At 46.6% G+C, this 22,053-nt stretch overlaps 1 protein-coding gene and 1 pseudogene across 2 annotated transcripts; one reads left to right on the top strand and one right to left on the bottom strand.

Moving 5' to 3' along the window:
* Positions 1 to 7,420: 7,420 nt before the first annotated feature.
* Positions 7,421 to 9,078, bottom strand: thap1 (THAP domain containing, apoptosis associated protein 1; the record flags this gene model as incomplete). The annotated part of the gene is made up of 3 exons (XM_080842009.1): positions 8,979 to 9,078; positions 8,233 to 8,428; positions 7,421 to 7,912 (listed from the first exon to the last, which is right to left on the bottom strand). The coding sequence occupies exons 1-3, from the start codon at positions 9,047 to 9,049 to the stop codon at positions 7,421 to 7,423; spliced, it is 759 nt and encodes a 252-aa protein (XP_080698135.1). The 5' UTR covers positions 9,050 to 9,078.
* Positions 9,079 to 18,422: 9,344 nt separating this feature from the next.
* LOC308368731 (alpha-(1,3)-fucosyltransferase 7-like) lies at positions 18,423 to 19,512 on the top strand (annotated as a pseudogene). Its single transcript has one exon. The product of its transcript is annotated as an alpha-(1,3)-fucosyltransferase 7-like (transcript).
* The last annotated feature ends 2,541 nt before the right edge of the window (positions 19,513 to 22,053 follow it).

The following is a 22,053-nucleotide window of genomic DNA, read 5'->3' as shown; positions in this document are numbered from 1 at the left end:
ACACAATCCGTCCTTGGCAATCTAGTGCAGAGTGCACTAGCACAAGCCACACTAATCAGTGCGGGCGGAGTATCTCTCTTTCTCTTAGTAGTGAGTGGGAATGCAGTCCCACAGCCATACCAAATCACTGGATTTGTTGCCAACTGATTCTCTGTGTTTTAATCCATCCACTCTTGTCTTGAGTCACTCAGTTTGAATCAGTTCAGTTATGAGTCATTCGGTCTGATCCTCTGTGATTCCCTTTCAATTTCCTCCTGTTTGAATCAGTTCAGATATGAGTCATTCCGTCTGATTCCCTTGTGATTCCCTTTCAACATCATCCTGTCTGAATCAGTTCAGTTATGAGTCATTTGGTCTGATTCCCTTGTGATTCCCTTTCAACATCCTCCTGTCTGAATCAGTTCACCACTGACTCAGCTCCTGTGGGATCGAGCACAGGGGCACAGGGGCAGAAACCTGAGACGGGTCACGCCAGTTTAAGGACCTGCCGAACAAGAGCCTCATCGTGTTAGACCAGGGGGCAACCCGAACCTTCTGACCCCCTCTGGAAACAAAGCTCCTGCGGGGACTACAGAACACTGACACTCAAGGCATCAAGTCTGTCTGTGTTGCCTGAGGGAAGATGACACGGCACATTCGGGCTGGGATCACACTCTTACATGAGGCGGACAGTACAGAGTGCGGTCAGAGAGGGACCCTTGCTCTGTGAGAGTGCAGTGGTCAAGTCCTGCTTATCCAGATGACACTGTCAGGCCCCATCCATCCCTCAGTCGGACAGTTTGGCCCCTGGGAACTGGCGTCCAGAGTAGGTGGGGGGGGAGAGGTTATTGAAGGTGGTTGATGATGATGGGAAAAAAACCTGCATTGTCATACTGTTGTGGATGTGGAGATGGGCGCGCAGTCACACACACACACACACACACACACACACACACACACACACACACACACACACACACACACACACACACACACACAGACACACACACACTCATTACAAAAAAAAGCCCTGAGTCAAAACTCGTGCCACGCTCCCTCCACAGCCCGCAGCTCTGCAAAACAAAAGCGCCAGCCTGCCCCTCCTGTTAGGGGATTACAGCACTCTGGTTTATTGGGATATGCAAAACGCATCTCTAAAGCATGTTTACAGCTGAGGGTGTGTGTGTGTTTGTCTGTCCCAGTGGGGTAGGGGTTTCGGGGGAAAGGGGGCTGGCAATTTGGGTGAAGTCAGGCGCTCAGCTGACAGGCTGTGTGTGTGTGTGTGTGTGTGTGTGTGTGTGTGTGTGTGTGTGTGTGTGTGTGTGTGTGTGTGTACGTGTGTGTGTGTGTGTTTCTGCAGTTCAGAAAGCTTTCAGCAAGCTCGGTGAGAAATAGCCAGAGCAGCTATGTTATGTACACAGCTAAAAACACCACATGAACTGGTCCACTGTAAATACAGTGTCTGATATTACCCCTCAGAAAATGGAGGTTACTTTGATTGGGTTGTTAATGGAGTGAAAGTGTTTCTGTTCTTCTTCTGTGGCAAGGACATGAGAGTCAGTCTTCAGTCAAGCTTGGGCGCTTTGCTTGCTGCTTTTGCTTCAAACGGTTAATCCTTGGAACAAACCTGTCAATATTTAACTTCTCGATTTGCAAATAAGCCAAGACCTGCTGCTGCACATTCCTATAGCCTGAGTCCATCCCTTTAGAAAAGCGGTCGGTCATGTTTCTACTACATTTCTGAATGGAGTCTGCTCTGTTCATCGGACCTGATGTACAAAACTGAGGCACCATTGATTAGGAGTGACATCCAGAATGGACCCATCATTGATCAGCAATAAGATCGCTTAAAGCACAAATCACAGCAAAAAAAATAAAACAAAGAACCAATGCTACCCCCACTTCTTTCACCAATGTTGCAACAGAACCATGCTAAATCAGACATCTCTTCCTGAGAACAGGCGGAAACTGAAAGGGCATTGAGAAACGTGCAGGTTGTGTTGAAAAGCTCTTTGTATAGAGTGAAACCCCCTAAAAATAACCAAAGCGTTTCTGCCGTCTCTACACTACACGTGGGGCGTTCAACGCCCTGACTGCCCCTCAATTACAAGGCCAGCCCATTGTTGAGAGAAGGTCTGTTTAAAGATGGTACAGTGAGGGAGGTTGAATGCTGGGCGTTTACAGTTTTGTTTGAGATGCACGGGAAGTTATGGAATCAGCTAATCAACCCAAGCAGGACTGGCCCCTCGAGGAGGCACAGAGCCTCGCTGTCCCGAAGAGAAGAGTGGCCGTTGGAGGGAAGCGAGAGAGCTTTGTTCCAGCCATTCAAGCCCACACAAATACTCTGGCTTCATATGGAAATGGGCCGGGGCAGCCGAGGGAGAGAGTGGAGGTGGGAGCTCATGTACGTCATTCACGTCACGATTCAGGCCAGCGATGCTCGTTAGAAGCCGACCAAACAGAGGCTTTCACACAATCAATGGATGAGAGAATGAAAGGGAGTGGCTGAGAGAAAGAGAGAGAAAGAGAGAGAGAGAGAAAGAGAGAGAGCGCGCGCGCTTTATTTGGCACACATAAATGACTGGTAAAAGTGTATAGTTTGTTCATTTTCAGAGCTGATCAAAACTGTCACTACTGTCACTAAACATTCAGCGAGGTGCTGTTGCTGTTGTCTGCTTTGATAGTCCATGATGCGTATGATTGACACCTGGGCCCATTGCACTCTGCCCTTCAAAACTCTCGCTCTCAGTCTCTCTTTCGCTGGCAGACCAGATGACAGCTGTGGTGGGTGGTGTTTTTTTTGGGAGGGGGGTTATATTGATCTTTTGTTATCGTGTTGGATTTAACTTTTGCTGTTATAACCAAATCCCTTTTCTTTGTCGCCCATTTCCATCCCAGTCTTTGAGTTGGACTGTGATAATGATCAAACCAAACCTTTTGAGACTGCATGCATAACATAACACCTCCCCTTCAAGCAAAGACACTCCGCATGGGGGGGGGGGGGGGGGAGTACATCTTCTACTTTTGACCGACAAGACTTCAACAGAGAAACAGCATGTGTCCAAGCTGGACTCAACACTAGGTTACAGCGGATGAAAAAAGAAAGAAACACGGCTTGGTTGCCTGACACAACGCTGTGTAACAATCGCCTGTGGGCACATTCAGCCGGTTGCATAATGGGGCCTTCAAGTTCAATTAAATGTGACAGAGAGCTGAGACACGGAGAGGAAGCAGCTTAGGCCACGACTCGGAGCAGAGTAGAGCAGAGCAGTGGCTCTATTCCGCATCAGCTCCCATAGCTCTTGTGCCTGGTCATGGGAAAGAGACCCCTCTCAAAGGGGAGAAGAACCAGTAGGCTAACAGGATAGGAAATGTTCACAGAGGAAACTGCTGCTTGTGTTTTTTTTTAGGAGTTACACAGACTGAATTTCATTGACGGAGAACCAAGACAGTTCGGGCCCAGAAGTAAATGCAACATTTGATTCACCCATACAAGTGATTCTCAAGTAGAGATGAGGGCCTTAAAAAAGGTTGCGCCACCTTGACTTGCAATGATAGGGCCATGTTCGGCATATACTCATTCGAAGCTGCTATTTCTCTGATGCCCTAATTTCTCAAGGAAAACAATTTCCCATGAGTTTCACCCCCCCCCCCCCCCTTGAAATTCCATGCAACTACTTGGGTTGCTGTAATTGTCACTGCACAGGACATTTCTGTTGCTCTCCACTCCAAATGGAGGTGGAAGGGGGCAAAGGATCAGAGGTTAACTCAGCAGTGTGATCACATTCCCCACTAACCTCAGTTCAACTTCACGTAACAGACTCGTGCGCAAACTAACAACAAAACAACCTTTGTTATGAGCTACAACTAAAACATATGGCAACCTGAATCCATTTGCTCGGAACACCCTGTCAAATGACGCACCAACGTTATGTTCCACGCTGAGGTCAAGGCTCGGAAAGCAGCATAATCCAAGAGTAGAGAAAAAGCATCCACTGTATGGAGACGAACTGTGGGCAGGGACCCAGAGACGGAGAAGAACAGGCTGAAATGTTGACTATGCCAAAAAGGGTTCATATGGCCGCAGTTACGGTAGCGTGCATGACACTATTTCACCGAATGTACGCGTAGAGGTAGTTCTACCGAGTTATGTGTACAGGACAGATCAGGAACGCGATTGCGTAGTTGTTAAAACAGAACCAAACAGTCTTTTCTACAGTAACCTACCTCACTATGCTCCTTATATTTAGCCTTAACCATATACACTAAATGTATACAATGTTTCTGCTCTTAATGGTCATATTTGGATCAGAGGATGGCGACATCAGAAAGTAGCATTCACGTGGAAAGAGAAAGTTGTTCGGTGAACTACAACTGCTCAACAATGCCCCATTTAAAACTAATGTTTTGATAAGCAGTATGCGCGCTCTTTTTATTCGTTAACATAATTCATGGAAATGGCAAGTGAAACCGATTCATAAGATTAAAAAACCCTTACCTTAGTACACAATGTTGTCCACGAGTTCTTGTCCCATACAGAACTGTAACAGTCTCGACTCCCGCTTACCATCTATCTGCGACTGTCCGGGGAACCGAGCAAATCACATTACATCAGCCAATGGGAACACTTCCGAGGCTCAGAGTATGGCTCCAATCAGATGTGAGAAGTAGGATTTAGAGAGTATACGATAAAAAGCCTGATGTCTCTCGACCAAAGGAATGAAAAACTAAACAAAAAACATCAACATCAAGTGTAGAAGGGAAGCAAGCAGCTAACCACACACCCTATACAATAAAGTTACAACTGTTTATGAATTAGATTACGCATCAGGTTCTGACGGCTGGTCAAACTCCATATGACTGACCATGGCGCCATCTTGTGGTGTTGCCTGGTTGTGACAACAGCAAAGAAAAGTTGTGGCAAAAAGTCTAGCATCCTGTGGAGTAGACGGAGATAATAATATGTTTTATATGCATGTGTTTATTGTGAACATCAACCATTCTGCATTCAAGCATACAACACTCAAATGAAAGTAGTAAGGACACTATTACTGTAAATGACATATGGAAGTATCAAAGCCTAGAAACATGAGAAGATGACATTTGTAGTAACAAGGCTTCTTTCCCTTTGCCCTCAGATTAGAATGAGGTTGAAGTCCATGATTTACAGTATGTATACCTTTCTCTTTTTATTCAGCGGCAACCTTGACAACAACCTCTGATATGTCTTCTGAATTGGATGAGTGTCCAAGTCTCAAGTCATGTACTAATAGTCTGTCAAGACATATCTGTTCACGGCGACTCTCCACAAAATGGATGGCTTTGAGAAAAAGTAGTGGTTACAAAAACCATTCATATACTACCTAACACCTGTTGGGTGTCTCACATTCAGCTGAAGGGTAGAGCAGATTGAAGAGTGTGATGATTTAAGGAGAAAAAGGAGAAGAGAACAGTCCATATGCTTCAATGATTGCACGGGCAGAGTGTAAGGCAACTATGTTCTCACGAAGGGAAAAAAAAAAAAAAACTTTTTTGCCAAAAGGTCCATGTTCAAGTGCTTTTTTTTTTTGTAAATATGGCTTTCGTTTGTCAGCTGAGGTGAAAAGGAAAAATCATGGAGGGGAAAAATAAATAATAATGTAAAAACAGATGTCACAGAGAACAAAGCAGTTTACAAAACGAGTCACACTCCAATAGCTCTATCTCCAATCAAGTTTTCCAGTTATAAACGTTATGTTGTGTACTAAACTGGTCACATTTCAGTAACCTGATGACTGTGCATAATAGCATGTATAATAATAATAATAATAATTATATTATATCACAGACTTCTTCACATATTAGTGACTTACCGAAATAAGAAACAAATGCAATATATATCCAATTTTCCATTTCATATCGTAACTATTCTGGCACTCCTACAGTGTCAGTATCATCAAAAATACCAGCATCATATTCATAACATGATTTCTCTTCATAAAGTGTCATGTGAAATACGTTATTACTTTTTAACAACCATATGACATATGCCACACGACATCCAGGTCAAATGGCTTTTTGGTAAATCTTTGTTTAGTGCCACTGATCGGGCAGCATTACTGCTTCCATCACTGGAACCATACAATGTGTCAGTGAGAGCATCGTTAGCCGTCGTGAAAAGGTTTGACACCTCATGACAGCTAAGGATGTTAGACGGTCAAAGGACAGCCTTCAAGTTTCCCAAAAGGGTCAGAAAGGTATTAGCCTACTAGAGAAGAAAACGAGCAGTGGTACGTCAGGCAACGTCAAGTCACCTTCCTCTTAAAAAAGTTTCAATCCAAAAGGAAAAATAATATCTTTTCTCCTCATACACAATTAAAACTAGATTTCTTACTGTCCGCAGTAGCCAGCATGGTTAACAGCAGCATGTCATATTGCCATCATCAAATGTCTTGGCGTTTTACTTTTTTAAACAGCAAAAAACGATGACATGACGTACATAAGTGAACAGGAAGGCTGACGGCAGTAGACATTTTCTAAAAATAATATTCAACGTAAAGTGTTTCTTTTTCAAGTAGAGAGGTCAGTTCAGATTTTCACTAGTCGATAGTACAGCTTACAGCAAAATGCCAGTAAATACCAACTGGACAAGCACGACATAGAACCTCAGCTAGGGAATCATGTTGAACCAGAGTCCTGCAAACTGGTCAACCCAGCTCACCGTCATTTCAACAACAAATGAAGACCACCCATCACGTAACTTTGAAGGTCGACATGTCGTTAACATGTAGTAAATGTCTGTTGCAGCAAAAGTTATTAGACGTTGCGCATCTCTGCCATGGTGTGATGTCCCAAGCTTTTGCTCCTTTGTTGGTCCGGAAATGTTAACTCCTGTGTCAAACAATGGCAATTGCCCTCCCTTAATGAGCTGGTTTCAGCTAAAGATGTCTCTTGTAAAGGGAGTCTTTTCCTTCACTGAGCTGCACTAGTGGGACACGCATACTGTAATATACATGTAGGTCCATATAAGGGGTGGTGTTGATCCAAACACATCTCAATTCTCAATTCAATGTTTTGCATTTTGCGGATGTGAAGGAGAGAAGGGGGAAATCTTGATTTAGCTAAATGACCCTGGACTCGTTATGGGGGGAGCGGCTGAACCTGACAGAACTTGAACTGGTGGCATCTTCAACAGACGCCGTTGCAGTTTGGCCTCTTACCTTCATTTCACTCCAGGGTCTTTTAGTTGGGTATTTTGTGAGCGACCAAAGAGAGCGGATAAAACTAAACCACAAAAAAATTGAAAAACAACACCCTGACAACCTAACTGTCGTCTTTCTCTCTCAACACGATAGTTGTGCAAACAACGCTGCAGTCTTTCTCTTTCAGAGTGTGTGCAGGCCAGACGTGTGTGTGTATGTGTGTGTGCATGTTTTTTTTAGTCAGGTGGTTTTTCTCCACCTCATAGGCCATCAGCAGACTCGATTCCCTTCAGCACGTCGTAGAGTTCCTTGGGCAGGATTACGTAGCTCTCGCCCCCCAGGGCCAGGTCCTTGACCTGCTTCTGGAGGTCGCCGACGGCCTTGAGCCTCTGTAGCTGCCGCTCCTGCCGCCTGCTCCGCTGCTGCACCGTCTTCAGCTTCTTGCGCAGGCGCTCCACCTGCTCCTCTAGCTGCTCGATGCGCCGCTTCTGCTGCAGCGAGTCCTCCACCGTGTAGTTGTGGTCGCAGGAGACCGACACGCTCTGCTGCAGAGCCTCCAGTCCTTCGCCTGCCTCGTCCTCCTCCTGACTGCTCTCCACCGACGCTGCGGCCCGTCCTGGGGGTCCGGCCGTGGCTCCAGGGTCACAGGGAGGTGGCTGGGTGGTGAAAGGCTGCACCGCCTCTGCCTCGGGCAAGGGAAGGGACAGGGAAAAGTCCACCTGTGCAGGGTACATCTGCTGCAAGGACTCCCCCTGAGGAAGGAAGACAGACTGTGAGCAGCAGCAGCTAGTTGGAGGTCCATCCAACAGGGTAGCAGGTCTGTCTCAGAATTGCTCTTTGGGTCCCGCTGTCCATAGCCCTTCCATTGTTGCTCCAATCCTGACCTCACCTGGCCTCGGAACAGATTTGGCCCTGACCTAGTGGCTTTGGGTCAGATCAGGGCCAGATGCATTCCAGAGGCAGACTCTACAAGTTCAGGACATTGGAGGTAGCACCAACTAATTGGGTTGGGTGTAGGGTGTTGAGTTTCAGTGTAAATAGTGAGTCCCAGTGATCCACTCGTGGATATTACCTTAACCTGTAGTTTACTGAAGCTGAAGAGGGAAGGTACGGCATTCTCTTTCAACACACGGTTGTTGCACTCCCGTTTGAAGCAGTCTTTGGCGAAGTGTTGGGAGCAGATGTTGCTGTATTTGGTGGGTTTGAAATTGTGTCTCCTCATCGCTGCTACCCATTTTCCACACACATCTGGCCTTGCAAGTGGGAATCTAAGGTTTTAGAAAGAAAATACAGAACTGAAAGTCTGACAGAAAAAACATACTTTGTTATATGACCCATCCAGATATGATCTCAGAGTCATTATAGTAGTAACAGTTTAACTGACATTTTGAAGTTGATGTTTACCGGCCATCAAGTTATATCCGTGATTCTTTTTTGGAAAGGAATCACCGTGCGTGACTAGTAGTAACTACGGTTACTAGTCATCGTCAAACTCATGAACATAACCAACGACCGATTTCCGAAGTCTCGACTTAAATGTCAAAATGCTTTACCTACCATAGCCTAAAACCTAGACGAAAGATACATTTCGGTTGTGCATGATCACTAAACCAAAATCAAAACATTTCGGGGGCAGCGAAAACCGCAAGACAATTATTCACAACAACTGGGTGTCACATGCGGGGCACAGACTCAGAAGTTAAGCTGACCACATGGTTTGCAATATTGCGAGGACGCTGTGGAAAGATCACAGCAACTGTGTTAGCAGGAGCGAGATATTAGCCAGCCATCAGCAAGTGACCATGGAGTTGGACTTACTTGTGGAAAGAGATATTTTTGTCTTTGTGGTATCTATTTTTACATCCGTACGCTGAACAAGATTGAACCATTGTTTCGATCGCGGTGCCACAGATGATGACAACCGTGGATAACGATATCGTTTTTAAATCTGACGTTTATTTACTTGTCCTCCAGTGAATAGGTGCCATCCAGTATCCAAAATGGCTGAAATGGCTTCGATTGTAGTCACATGACCATCTATATGAGCCGAGATTGGTGTGTGTGAGAGTGAAGGATTTCCACATAACGTGACATGCTGTCGGATGTAAATAAAAATAAGTTATCCTCAACGGGAGAAAGTTGCCCCGTGGTAATATTTGTATCAGCTACTTTCGTTTTTTCTGCACCAGACTGATGAATGAGCTTGATGTTGCCGCAGCCCCGTAGTTAGCAACAGTATAGTGGGTGTTTAAATAATTTATTTTACCATTCAAGAATTTAAAGTTGCCACATTAAGAGAGAAAACACGTGGAATCGATTAAAGAGCTGAGCTTGCTACAGGTTGGTGTTTGTTAAATATCTTTATAATGCAGTACTGCAATTAACGGACCCTTGCTGGAGGTCAGAAATCTCGGATTGCTCTTGTATATATTTAATAATGTTGTGAGGTTAATGTGTTTGAACAGGAACCGTCAGAGATTTCACCAGCACAGAACAGCTGTCTCATTAAACGTGTAGAGTGGCAGGCCTACTAGAGTAATCTCTTCGCTGAAAGGCCACGATTTAAAGAAAAGGTAATCGTTCAACTCTGCTGAGTAAAAGGGATTTTTATCAATATGAGACTTACAAAAATGACAATATTGCCAAGACTCACTGATGCATTTTCAACTAGATTTACTGCACAGCGGTGCATAATATGACCGCTGCACTGGATGTATTATAAAATCATGGACCCCTGGACCATTCAACTCCCAGGCACACACAGTGCGCCCACAAGAAGCAAGTCAAAGTCCATCCACTCTGTGCTTATAGGCATATTTAATAACTATAGATTGCCTACAGGAGTCACATCACATCAACACACGATGCAGTAAACCAGATTGTACTGTATGTGTCATTGTATTGTATGTATCTGAATTGCCAACAAATTAATAGACAAAATAAAAAGACATATACATCCTTCCCATAGGATTTAGCTGTGCCTGTTTGTCTTCTTGGACCACCATGCCTTGCCACTGCCCCAGCCTGACCTTTCACAATAGGGATGCAAATGATTAATCGACTTTAGATTAATTGTCGATTAAGAGGTTGCTCGATCAAAATGTATTAATCACGATTAATCGCTAGAGGGCGCTAGCGCGAGAGACCGGTTGAAAACAAAATTAAGCGAGAGAAGTGCAGTGTGGGACCACTTCAACATTGTTAATTCAGGCAAAGAAGTCAAATGTTCTCTGTTTAATGCGGTATTGAAATACAATAGTTCCACTAGCTCACTCAGTTATCATTTGAACACCGTGCATGCTGCTGTCCTGCATGGCACCACCAGTTCACCTGGTCAACCTAAAAATCACAGCTACACTGTATTATACCTTCTCTCGCTTACTGCCGCGAGGTTAGCTATTAGTTCGTTAGCGGGCTAGCTCACTGAGACTTCATAGAGTTAGCTACCTAGCTCGTTAGCGGGCTAGCTCACCTTGCTATGAATATGAATATCTCTGTCTACTCCCGCGCTAACGTGTGCCCGCGAGTTTGGCTCATGAGAGTAAGTAAGTAAGAGTTGAGTTGGCTATTTAGCTTGATAGCGGACTAGCTCACTCAGGCTTAATGATATTATATACCTAGCTCGTTAGCGGGCTAGCTTACCTTTGCCTGATGGCTTGCCATTAAGAATGTAACTACTCTATCCCTCACTACCGTGAGCGCGAGTTAAACTTCAGAGAGTTGTGTTGGCTATTTAGCTTGTAATAGCCTAGATGCAGTTTCTTCATAATCTATAGGCTCAATAATATTCTGTTTGGCTCTCTATTTAATTTCTTCTATTCTTTTTTTTTTATGTCTGTTTCAAATGCAAGAACTGAGCCAGTCCATAATTTATTTCTTTGTTTTAAATTAAAGAATGTATTTTGTTATACCATAAAAAAACTTTTCTGCGTTCTTTTCCTAATGCATAATTATTTGAGGAATGTAGAATAGAATAGAATATAATTATCAGAATGTAATGTAATAACTCAACTATTTAGCTGATATTTGTAAAGGCCCTATTGAAGCACTGAAACTCAGGTGAAAAACGCCGCTTATCAATTAATCGAAAGTCGATCGATAAGATTATCAACTAATGATTAATGAATTAATCGATAATTTGCATCCCTATTTAACAACCAATCAAACAAGGCAGGCCTCCTTAACGCATCCTAGGGTTATTTAAATCACATTCATTTGATTTAGTATTTGTAAAATGGGGGAAAAAATATAGCCTGGTGACACCAGCCTACGTATTTCCGCCTGAATTGATTTCAAGCTCATACTCAGTCTGGCCCAACCCCATTGACAATCGTCTCCAGAACTCAAAATTTTGCAGGACCAATCAGCGAACAGTTCAGAGCTGTGACGCAAAACTCGCCTTGGAGGAAAAGACACGAAAAGCTATCGGAAAAGTTGTCTCAACTCTCGAGAACATCAGAAAATTAAAAGGAGAACAAGAGTATTTTCTTGTAAGTTTTATGATTGGAAAGGACGTCGTAGCTCTTCTCCCAACTGGCTTTGGGAAGAGTTTAATCTACCGAATGCTTACTAAACGTTGCTGATTGGTTAAGGGAACTCCAATGATTTTAAACCTCAAGATAAGCACCCGCCGATCTCGGAAACCAAAATGCATTGGGTTGGCCCAGACTGAAAGACGGAATGAAATGGAGTCACAGGCTGGTAATGGCCAGGCTAGAAAAAATATGCCTTTGTTCAAAAATTATTGTTTGATCTTTTTCAGTTTGATTTCCAGACATGATAAGAGATTATAGTGACGTAATCTGCATAATTGTAGCATCGACAACGTATCCAATCTGATATTTCGGTTTTTGTAAAAACGCAATTTCCTTAGATGCATAATCAGGTGTAACCACATTACAATGGTTGTAATGCTACATGCAGTACCATTTTTTCCACCACACGTGCGTAGTGTTTACCTTTTTTATGAGCGCTGTTCTGCGGATATAGACTATAGAGATTGACTATGGCTGAAGTATTGTTCTGAATTGTATTCTGTGTGTCCAATTGACACTGATGGCTTCCCACTACTGCAGGATCTGCAGGGCCTCCATGAGTTCCAGAGATGGGCACAGGGAGTGCCCCACGTGCCTTGGAGCTGCCCACGTGCTGGAGGACGTCGACAACCTCTGCATTGCGGCCTGCGACCTCTCCAGGGAGGAGCGACAGCGCCGGGCCAACCAGGTGGGCGGCCATGGGCTTGTGGACAGGAGAGGAGGCGGCAATCCCCTGACCAGCCGTCCCTCTCAAGCAGGCATGGGCGTAAGCGCACACATAAGCGTTCGCGTGACCTAAGGCGGGACTCCCCCCACGGGCCTGCCCAGGATGAGGCACCCAGACCTACTAAGCGCCCTGCCTCAGCTACGGTGGCGGAGAGCGATAGCACGGGGTCGCGCCAGATCCTCTCAGCTCTCCAGGTTCTGTCGCGGAGGATGGACAGGCTGGAAGGCCAAGCTCCATTATCTGCCTCCATGCCCCCTGGCCAGGAAGGTCCCCTCTCATCCAGGCCTGAGAGCTACGGTGAGGAGGAGGAACGGGGCGATGTGGACGTGTTATCCCTCTACGCCCCCCACACGGCAGTGGACGACACCACAGACCGGGGCAGCCTCGGGGGAGATCTGCATTCCGGCTCTGCAGAGCCAGCTGACGACTCAATAGAGACGGGGGAGGCCCCGGTTGGCTCCCTGTTGCTACGGGTGCTGAGTGCTGCCAAGGTCCTGGGCCTTCAGGCGCCCACACCTACCCCAGCTCCTGTTGGAGGTGTTTGGGAGGGCGTTTCCCGCCCTGACCCACCACCTGGTATACCTGTGGCAGAAGAGTACGCTGCGACACTGAGGTCATCATGGGGTAAGTCGTCTCAACGCCCCCAGTTTAATGTGGGCTGCCGCCAGCTGGTGACAGCCGGTTACCCAGTTGAGACAGGGCTGGGGGACATGCTGCCAGTGGAGCCATGGGTTGCCGCAGTGACGTCCCTGGGCCTCTCCTTCGTATCCCCCAATCCGCGGTGCCCTCGGAAGGAGTGCGCGAAGACTGACCGTCTGGCCACGCGCGCTTTTAACGCATCAGCAGGAGCGGCCCGTATGGGTAATGCATTGGCCATCACCCTCGCGGCTCTTCAGAAACGCCAGGGCCCTAGTGGACGCAGCGCTTTCCTGTCACTCACAGCTGACGCGTGACGTGGGTGACGCTATGGCCTCTGCGGTACAGTGCCGCAGACAGGTTTGGCTAGCACAAACCTCCCTGCCGGAAGCCATGAAACAGGAGCTGCGCAGCCTCCCCGTGACACCAGGGCATGTCTTCCACCCAGGATCCCAAGAGGTGCTTGACTGCGCTGAGCGCACGGCAGCATCGAGGGAAGCTGTCCAGCGTGTGTGCCGTAGGCCTGTTCCAACTGCCAGCCGGCCGCCTATGACCAGGTATAGGCTGCGGCAGGCCACCTAGCCTCCCCCAGCAGCTAACATCCCGGTGGCCCCACATGACTGGCGATTTCGTGCGGTCCGCCGAGGAAGGGCCCCAAATTCCAGTCATCAAGGACTGCAGCGGGGCGCAGGCATGGGTGCATGCCGCGGTGGCGGTCCTGCATAGGAGTCGGGTCGCCTGTCGATTGTCCATCCCAGTTGTCATGGACTTCCTGGGAGGACATTGTGCCAGACCCTTGGGTTGTGGCAACGGTGGCTCGAGGCTACCGAATACAATTTCGACTGCGACCTCCTACATTTTCAGGGTTCAGGGTAACATCCGTAAAAGAACCGGTTTTAAGCTCCGTGCTCAGCAAGGAGGTCCAGGAGCTACTTCTGAAAGGGGCCGTCTCAGAAGTACCGCCCAGCGCACAGCGCACTGGATTTTATTCCAAATATTTTTTAGTTCCCAAAAAAGACAGCGGCCATCGGCTTATTCTCGACCTCAGGCCCTTGAACCGGTTTCTCAAGGTGCCGCCGTTCAAGATGGTCCACACGGGAGTGGTGATGTGGTCCATCCAACAGGGGGAGTGGTTCACATCTCTAGACCTGAAGGACGCTTATTTCCACGTCCCAATCTGCCGGGAACACCGGCCCTTCCTGCGCTTTGCCTTCCAAGGCAGGGTGTTCCAGTTCCAGGTCCTTCCTTTCGGCCTTTCTCAGGCCCCAAGGGTTTATACTCGCGTGGTGTCAGCCGCGCTGTCCCCCCTCCAGGCTGAAGGACTGAAGATCCTGCCCTACCAGGACGACTGGCTCATTTGCGCCCCCTCTCGGGAGAAGGTAGTGCGCAACACAGACACAGTTCTGGCCCATATTAAATCTCTGGGCTTCACAGTCAACCACAAAAAGAGCAACCTGCAACCCCGCTAACAGGCAGAATTCCTCGGCATTCTCCTCGACTCAGTCAGCATGATGGCGTCTCTCACTCCACGGAGAGTGGACAGCCTGATCGGCATGCTAAGGCATTTCCGCTTAGGCAGCCTCGTTACGGCTCACAGAGTCCAGACGCTCTTGGGTTTGCTGGCTGCAGCAGCAGCAGTAATTCCCATTGGCCTGCTGAGGGCACGTTCCCTGCAGTGCTGGTTCAATGCTTTCCGTCTCCATCCCAGAGACGACAGGCAGTTGAGGCCAGGCATCCAGGCTCTACATCCTTGGAGGGACAGAGAGTTTCTCCTGCAAGGTGTCCCATTGGGGGGCCTTCCCCACAGGAGACAGGTTGTCTCGAGCGATGCATCCCTGACAGGCTGGTGAGCTGTCTGGGAAGGGTGGTCGGTGAGGGGCATGTGGCAGCCCCCGTGGACGCTGAACCACATAACGCTGGACCACATAAAAATCGTCGTGCTGAGAGCCATCTATCTCGCACTTCGGAGGTTCCTGCCGGTGTTGCAAGACCGACATGTTCTGGTGAGAACAGACAGCACCACAGCAGTGTACTATGACAATCACCATGGCGGCACGAGGTCCCAGCGGTGCCTCCAGGTGGCGGTGGAGTTGCTGACATGGGCATGGCCTCGACTCTCTTCACTGAGGGCAGTGCACATCCCGAGTGTGGAGAACAGAGCAGCCGACATTCTCTCCAGGACAGGACCACTCCCAGGAGAATGGAGACTGAACACAGCCGTCATCAGCCAGATCTGGATGCGGTACGGTGTTGCCCAGGTGGATCTCTTTGCGTCAGCAGAGACATCACACTGCCGGGAATGGTACTCCCTCACAGGGCAGGGGGGCAGTTTGGGCCTGGATGCTCTGTCTCAAGACTGGCCAACAGGCTTGTTGTACGCTTTTCCTTCACTCCCTCTCGTAGCGCATGTCCTCCAGAGGATCAGAGAGGGCCAACATTCAGTCCTGCTTGTTGCACCACGGTGGCCGGCGAGGCCTTGGTTCTCGAGCCTTCTCCAGCTGCTGCAGGGTCAGCCTTGGCAGCTACCAGGCACAGCGGATCTGCTATCACAAGCGGAAGGGCGGATCTGGCATCCAAACCCAGGTGCCCTGCGTCTATGGGTTTGGCCCCTACCAAGTCCATCGCTGAACAGCTAGATGAGTCTGTGCAAGAGACGCTCAATAACGCCAGGGCTCCATCTACTAGAGCTTGCTATGCTCTTAGATGAAGGATTTTTTCAGACTGGTGTGCTGGCATGGGTCTTGAGCCAGCAGTTTGCCCTGTGCCACAAGTTTTACGCTTCTTGCAGTCCCATTTGGATCAAGGCAAGGCAGTAAGTACAATAAAGGTCTATGCTTCGGCCATTTCAGCCTTTCACCAGGGGGCAGACAACAGATCCCTGAGTAGGCATCCTTTGATCGGCCAGTTCTTGAAGGGTGCCCGCCGGTTACGCCCAGGGCGCACTTTGCGGGCCCCAAGCTGGGATCTGCCTACAGTTCTCACGTCGCTCACTGAAGGTCCTTATGAGCCTATTGCAGACGCAGATCTACGATCTTTGTCCCTTAAGACTGCTTTTCTCCTGGCTCTCTGTTCGGCCAGTCGAGTCGGGGAGTTGTGTGCCCTCTCCATCAGCGATGACTGTCTAAGGTGGCAGGCAGGAGGCACTGGAGTGTCACTTTGGCCAAATCCAGCTTTCTTGCCGAAGGTTCTTAATCAGCGGTCCATCAACCAAGTTCTGGTGCTGACCCAATTCCAGCCTTCCTCTGCCTCACAAGCAGAGCAGGATAGGCTGCTCACTTTGTGCCCAGGCAGGGCCTTGAGGGCTTATCTGGCACGTACTCAGCCTTTGAGAGGGACGCATCCTCAGATGTTTGTCTGCTATGGGGCGGCAAAGCGGGGACTGCCGCTTTCCAAACAGAGGCTGTCTCATTGGCTGGTGGAGGTTATTTCCCATGCTTATAGGGCTCAGGGGATACCGGTCCCTTTGGGAACAAGGGCTCACTCTACCAGGAGTATGGCTATGTCTTGGGCTGCCCTCAAAGGTGGTCTACGCCATGCACTTTTACTAGATTTTATAGGGTGGACGTAACTCGCCCGGCTCCGGTCGGCGACGCTGCCCTCATGTCCATGACCGAGCGAGGTTTTAATAACTAATTCTGGGTTCCTCGCAACTCTTTTGGTATGTGTCATCACATTTTAGACCGTAGTGACTGTCAGAGTGAGGTCGAAACAGATCGTAAGTTACGCATGTAACTATGGATCTGTGAGACCGAGGGATGACCGTCACTATCCTTGTCGCTCTGACCATCCTGAGGCGTTCAAGGTAGGAGACTGAACCGGGAGCAATCGCTGTTATTTATTAACGCGTGTCGTTCTGCTTCCGGAGGTCATGGACATGACTTTGTTGACATAAGGTCTCGGTGACAGGTAGAACAACGTGATCATTCCCATTTTAGACCGTAGTGACGGTCATCCCTCGGTCTCACAGATCCATAGTTACATGCGTAACTTACGATTTCCACACTGTATGATCTTTGAATACTTTTGATATGACATTGCTTTTATATCTATCCACACTGTATGATCTCCATAATAAAATGTTCATGCATTTAGATATAATGTATATTATATCAGCGGTCCCATCCTGTTTTCTATTTATATTAATTATTCAAAAGCAGTCCCATCCTGTTTTCTATTTCATAAAAGTACAACATCTCCTTCCATTGCTATGCAGATGACACACAGCTTTATCTCCCCCTGAAACCTAACGACCAGTGCAATCTAAACAGTCTCTTGGACTGCCTTGAGGACATCAAGTGTTGGATGGCACAAAATGTCCTTCAATTAAATGAATATACATAAATCTGAACTTCTATTATTCGGCCCCCATGACTCCATCAAACTGACCATCACCTAGGCATTCTGTCTTCTCTGGTCAAGGCCCAAGTCAAAAACCTTGGTGTAATATTCAATTAATTCTTTACATTTGACAATCAGGTCAATGCAGTAGTTAAACCAGCTTCTTCCAACTTCACACAATTGCCAAAGTGAAGTTTTTCCTGTCACCCAAAGATCTTGAGATGGTCATCCACGCCTTCATATCCTTAAGCAATAACTATTAGAAAAAAACATCACATGGGCAGGCGCCAGGGATAAAAAAAACAGGCCCCTCTCAGCCATGGCCTACTGCTTAGGGTTTCAGGCTGGTAACCAGAGGGTGGCCGGTTCGATCCCTGACCAGTAGGAAAAATGTGGGCGGGGGAAGTGGTAGAGCACATCCACGGCTGAAGTGCCCTTGAGCAAGGCACCTAAACCCAATCACTGCTCCCCGGGTGCTCAAAAGCAGCTCACTGCTCCGGGTTACTGTGCTTCACTGTGTGTATCACTACCCTGGATGGGTAAGATTCCATTCCACTCCTACCACTTGAGTCCATGACTTTTATCTTCTTTACCTTTGTATTTTTATTCTGTATACTGTAACCCCAACATACCCTTCATTTAATAAATATATACAGTATATATATATATAAAAACATCAGGACCCTGTTCAGCAATTGATAGTGATGATTGAGATACAGGGAATGTTCAAGACGGACTCGTTTGACTTGTCTGACTGGTTTGCAACACTATGGCCCACTCTAGTCACACCCTTCATGCAGACTTAAGTCAGTGACAGGGAGCAGAGCTACACATTTCTACAGAGCTTTGGTGGTGGATAGCATCTATGCTGGTAAGTGAGCCTATTATATCAACCTTGTGGAAAACAAACAGTAAATATCAGTACATCCAAAAGAGTGAACTTGGTGGTTGGGTGGGTGTACTTTCTATGAATGAATTCACCAGTTTTGCTTAGTAAGTAGGACTGTGTGTAGTGCAATGCATTTGATGTGTGTTTACTTTACAGCCTAAGAACATGAAGAGGTTCTATTCCTATCGGCGGATCCTATCGGTGGCTTTTGTCCTTGCCTGTCTGCAATTTTTTGGTAGTCTGCTTATCAAATGGCCTTCATCGGAGAATGCTGTTCAAAAACCTGAACAGGTCATCCTTAATACCACCAATACCATAGTTCTATTATGGTACTGGCCCTTTGGGGTGTCACATAATCTGGGAGCCAATATTTGTCATGACCGCTTCGGAATACCAAACAGCAACGTGGTGGAGGATCGGTCGCTGTTCTCTCGGGCAGATTTTGTGATTTTCCACCACAGAGAGTTGGCCGATGAACTACAGAAGTTGCCCGTGCACCTCAACCGACCACAGAAGCAGAGGTGGGTTTGGTTTAGTCAGGAATGCCCAGAGAATAATTTGAATATGAAGCCCTTGGCCGGACACTTTAATTTCACCATGTCTTACCGCCTTGATGCAGACATCACTGCACCATATGGCAGGTTGGTACCACAGGACTTTGGAACTGGATTGACAGCGGAAGAATTCATACCAAAGGGCAAGTCTTCACTGGCATGTTGGGTTGTGAGCAATTATTCCCCCAACCATAAGAGATCTAAAGTATACCATAAACTGAAAACAATTATACCAATAGACGTGTATGGTGGAGCAGTAGAAAATCATATAGATGATGAGACTCTGTTACACACAATCTCTCGCTGCTACTTCTACCTGGCTTTTGAGAACTGTATATCCAGAGACTACATCACAGAGAAGTTTTGGTACAATGCCCTAGTGGGTGGAGCTGTGCCTGTCGTTTTAGGTCCACCGCGGGAACATTATGAGGCAGTGGCACCAAAAGATTCCTTCATCCATGTGGACGACTTCAGATCCCTGAAGGATCTTGGAAAATTCCTTAGGAAACTGGCAGAGGATAAGGAACGCTATGCCTCATATTTCAACTGGCGACTGAAGTACACTGTGGAATCAAGTGCGTGGATTAAACGTTTATGTGAATTCTGCTCCAAAGCTAGCAGCCTGCAAACACATAAAGTATACAAAGATTTAGATGCTTGGCAATATGAATGAAGCAGGAGGGAAGTAATTAATTCAGAATGAGTCATGGTTGTCAGTGTGTTTGTGTGTTTTTATGTGTTTTGTGTGTGTAAATTGGTTTGTGTTTCATTTTTATGTATTAAAGGAATTATTTGTGCATGCGTACATATGTCTACTGTGTGTGTATGTGTGCATACGAATGTCTACTGTGTATGTGTGTGTATCTGTTGCAGTTTTGACCATGCATTATGGTGCAGTTTTGACCATGTCAGCCAGAGATACCTGCAATTACATCACCTCATGTTTGCTTTTTCATTTTAAAGTAGGTGGCGCTATACATAAAATGAGTGGTTATGGGATGGGTTGACATGGCCCCTAGAGTGCATAGTTTGAGGGTCTGCCACGCCCACACCCTTCAAACTTTGTAAAAGACTCTCATAACTTTTAATTCCTTATTGCAGAAGAGTAACCTGACCACGTTTGAAGGCATTACCATTAAATATGTAGGAGTACTTCAATCACATGCGAGGTGTGGAAACAAAGTGAAGTTTCCAACCACCAACAGGTGGCGCTATAGGTGATATCAGTCAGGCATATGTACGCGTTCGGGCCGGATCCAGCATCCACCCTAAGACATTGTCTCTGGATCAAACAATGTACGCAACAGTTATAAGAGACTTTGTGTTTTGTGGCAAGCACTAACAAGTTGGCAAAGTTTGAGGGTCTGCCACGCCCACACCAAAAGGTGGCGCTATGAAAAAAGTGGTAGAGAACTGAATCGCCCCACCCTCTTTAAAAGGGGTCCAGTCCGACGGGGGTGCAACGGATCAAAACGAAAATCAATGGTTCCACGCTAATCTAGTGGGGCTACATGGCCACCAAATTTCGTGCACCCCAGTGTTTCAGTGTCCCGGGAATCGTTGACAGAAAATCGGCCGGCTGAAAAAGAAAAACGGTCATAATAAATCAGATGAAAATCAAGTGAGAAGTGAACTGCTCAGATAGCCTACTTTTGTAGCCAGGTCCACTGGAGAAAATTACTCACGTGAAATACACTGAATCCAATGCACGAGACTGACAACCGATATAAATAGGCTAGTCTGCTGATTTCGAAAATAATAATACATTATATCAAAGAGCTCTTTTCGGATACTCAAATACTCTACATGCATTCAAAAATAATCAAAAGAAACAATACAATAACAACACATAACACACCACATTCATTGTTAACAGTTCTGAAGAGGTGGGTTTTGAGAAATGTTTTGAACAAGGTCGGTGCAGTCTCACATGTGTTTGGGGAAAGAGTTCCAGAAGGTGGGAGTCATCCCGGTGCTTGGTTCCGAGGGGTATGGACAGGAGTTTGGTATATATGACTAAGAGGTTGCAGGTGCGTGGGGAGGGAGACTAGAGTTATGATGGTAAGGCAGAAGTTATGTTTTTTTTGGGGGGGGGAATTGGGACGGCTGTGATCATAGCAGTGGTTGGATAGTTCGTCCTATTGTCATTTCATAACCAATTTTCCTTTCCTTGAAAACGTCACGAGGACTTAAGAAAAGATAACCGTGGTGCTAAAAGAATCGGACTGTTAGCAATTATGCGAAGGCGGATGTTATGGATATGCGTCACGTTGATCGGTTGTTGCTGCTGCTGCAAGGAATTGTGGGGCGATGTAATCTCCTTTCCTTTCGTAGGATGATCCAGTGTACCCCGTGCTGAAGGTGATGGGAAAGGAAGCACTGAATCACCTTTCCTAAGCATTTCGAGAATTCGACTAGATCTTGGCTGACAAAGATACATCTGGGTCATTTCACTCAGGGGGAACATTCTTAAGCAAAAAAAACTATCTGAACTGGGCCCATGTCTTATTTATCACAGTTTAGTTTGAATATGTAAGCTTGCATTCATGATGTAATTGCAGGGATACAGTTGGTCAGAGTGCAGTGAGTTGACATGACATTATCAAGGGGGAGCATGTAGGCCTATAGGATGAATAGGTGAGGACAAAGTACCGAACCCTTAGTGCAGATGTTGATGTTGATAAACTCTTGTCGGTTTGCGAGACGTGACCTTAGCGAGAAGAGGGCAGAGCCATTGGGAAGGAGAGAAGACTGGTGTGATTGATGGTGTCAAAAGCTGCAGTGAAGTTGAGGAGGATGAGACTGCTGAGCTCACCAGAGTTTCAGGAGAGGAGTTACAAGTCTCTTATTGTCAGATGCACAAACCGACACATGGTCAGATTGGGCACTGAAATTCTTAGGACAAGGTACCGCAACAACCTACCATAACATAACATAGTATAACATGACATAACATGACATACTCTGTACAAGTACTCTGAAAATAATTTACACATAATAAACATATAATAAACCTAAATAACCTTACTAAATATACAAGATAAATATACAATCCAGTATGCTAAAACACATAACAACCTATACATATAATGCTAACATATATACGTATAACATATAAAACACGTATAATACACTATGCTAACCTATTAACCATATACTACCCTACAGACAAATCCAGTGTGGGAGTAGCAAGTAGTGCAATATTCTGATATAA

Source organism: Sprattus sprattus (assembly GCF_963457725.1).
Source record: "Sprattus sprattus genome assembly, chromosome: 7".
Lineage (NCBI taxonomy): Eukaryota > Metazoa > Chordata > Actinopteri > Clupeiformes > Clupeidae > Sprattus > Sprattus sprattus.
The sequence above is the reverse complement of the archived record's forward strand: the minus strand, read 5'-3'. Positions and strand labels throughout refer to the sequence as shown.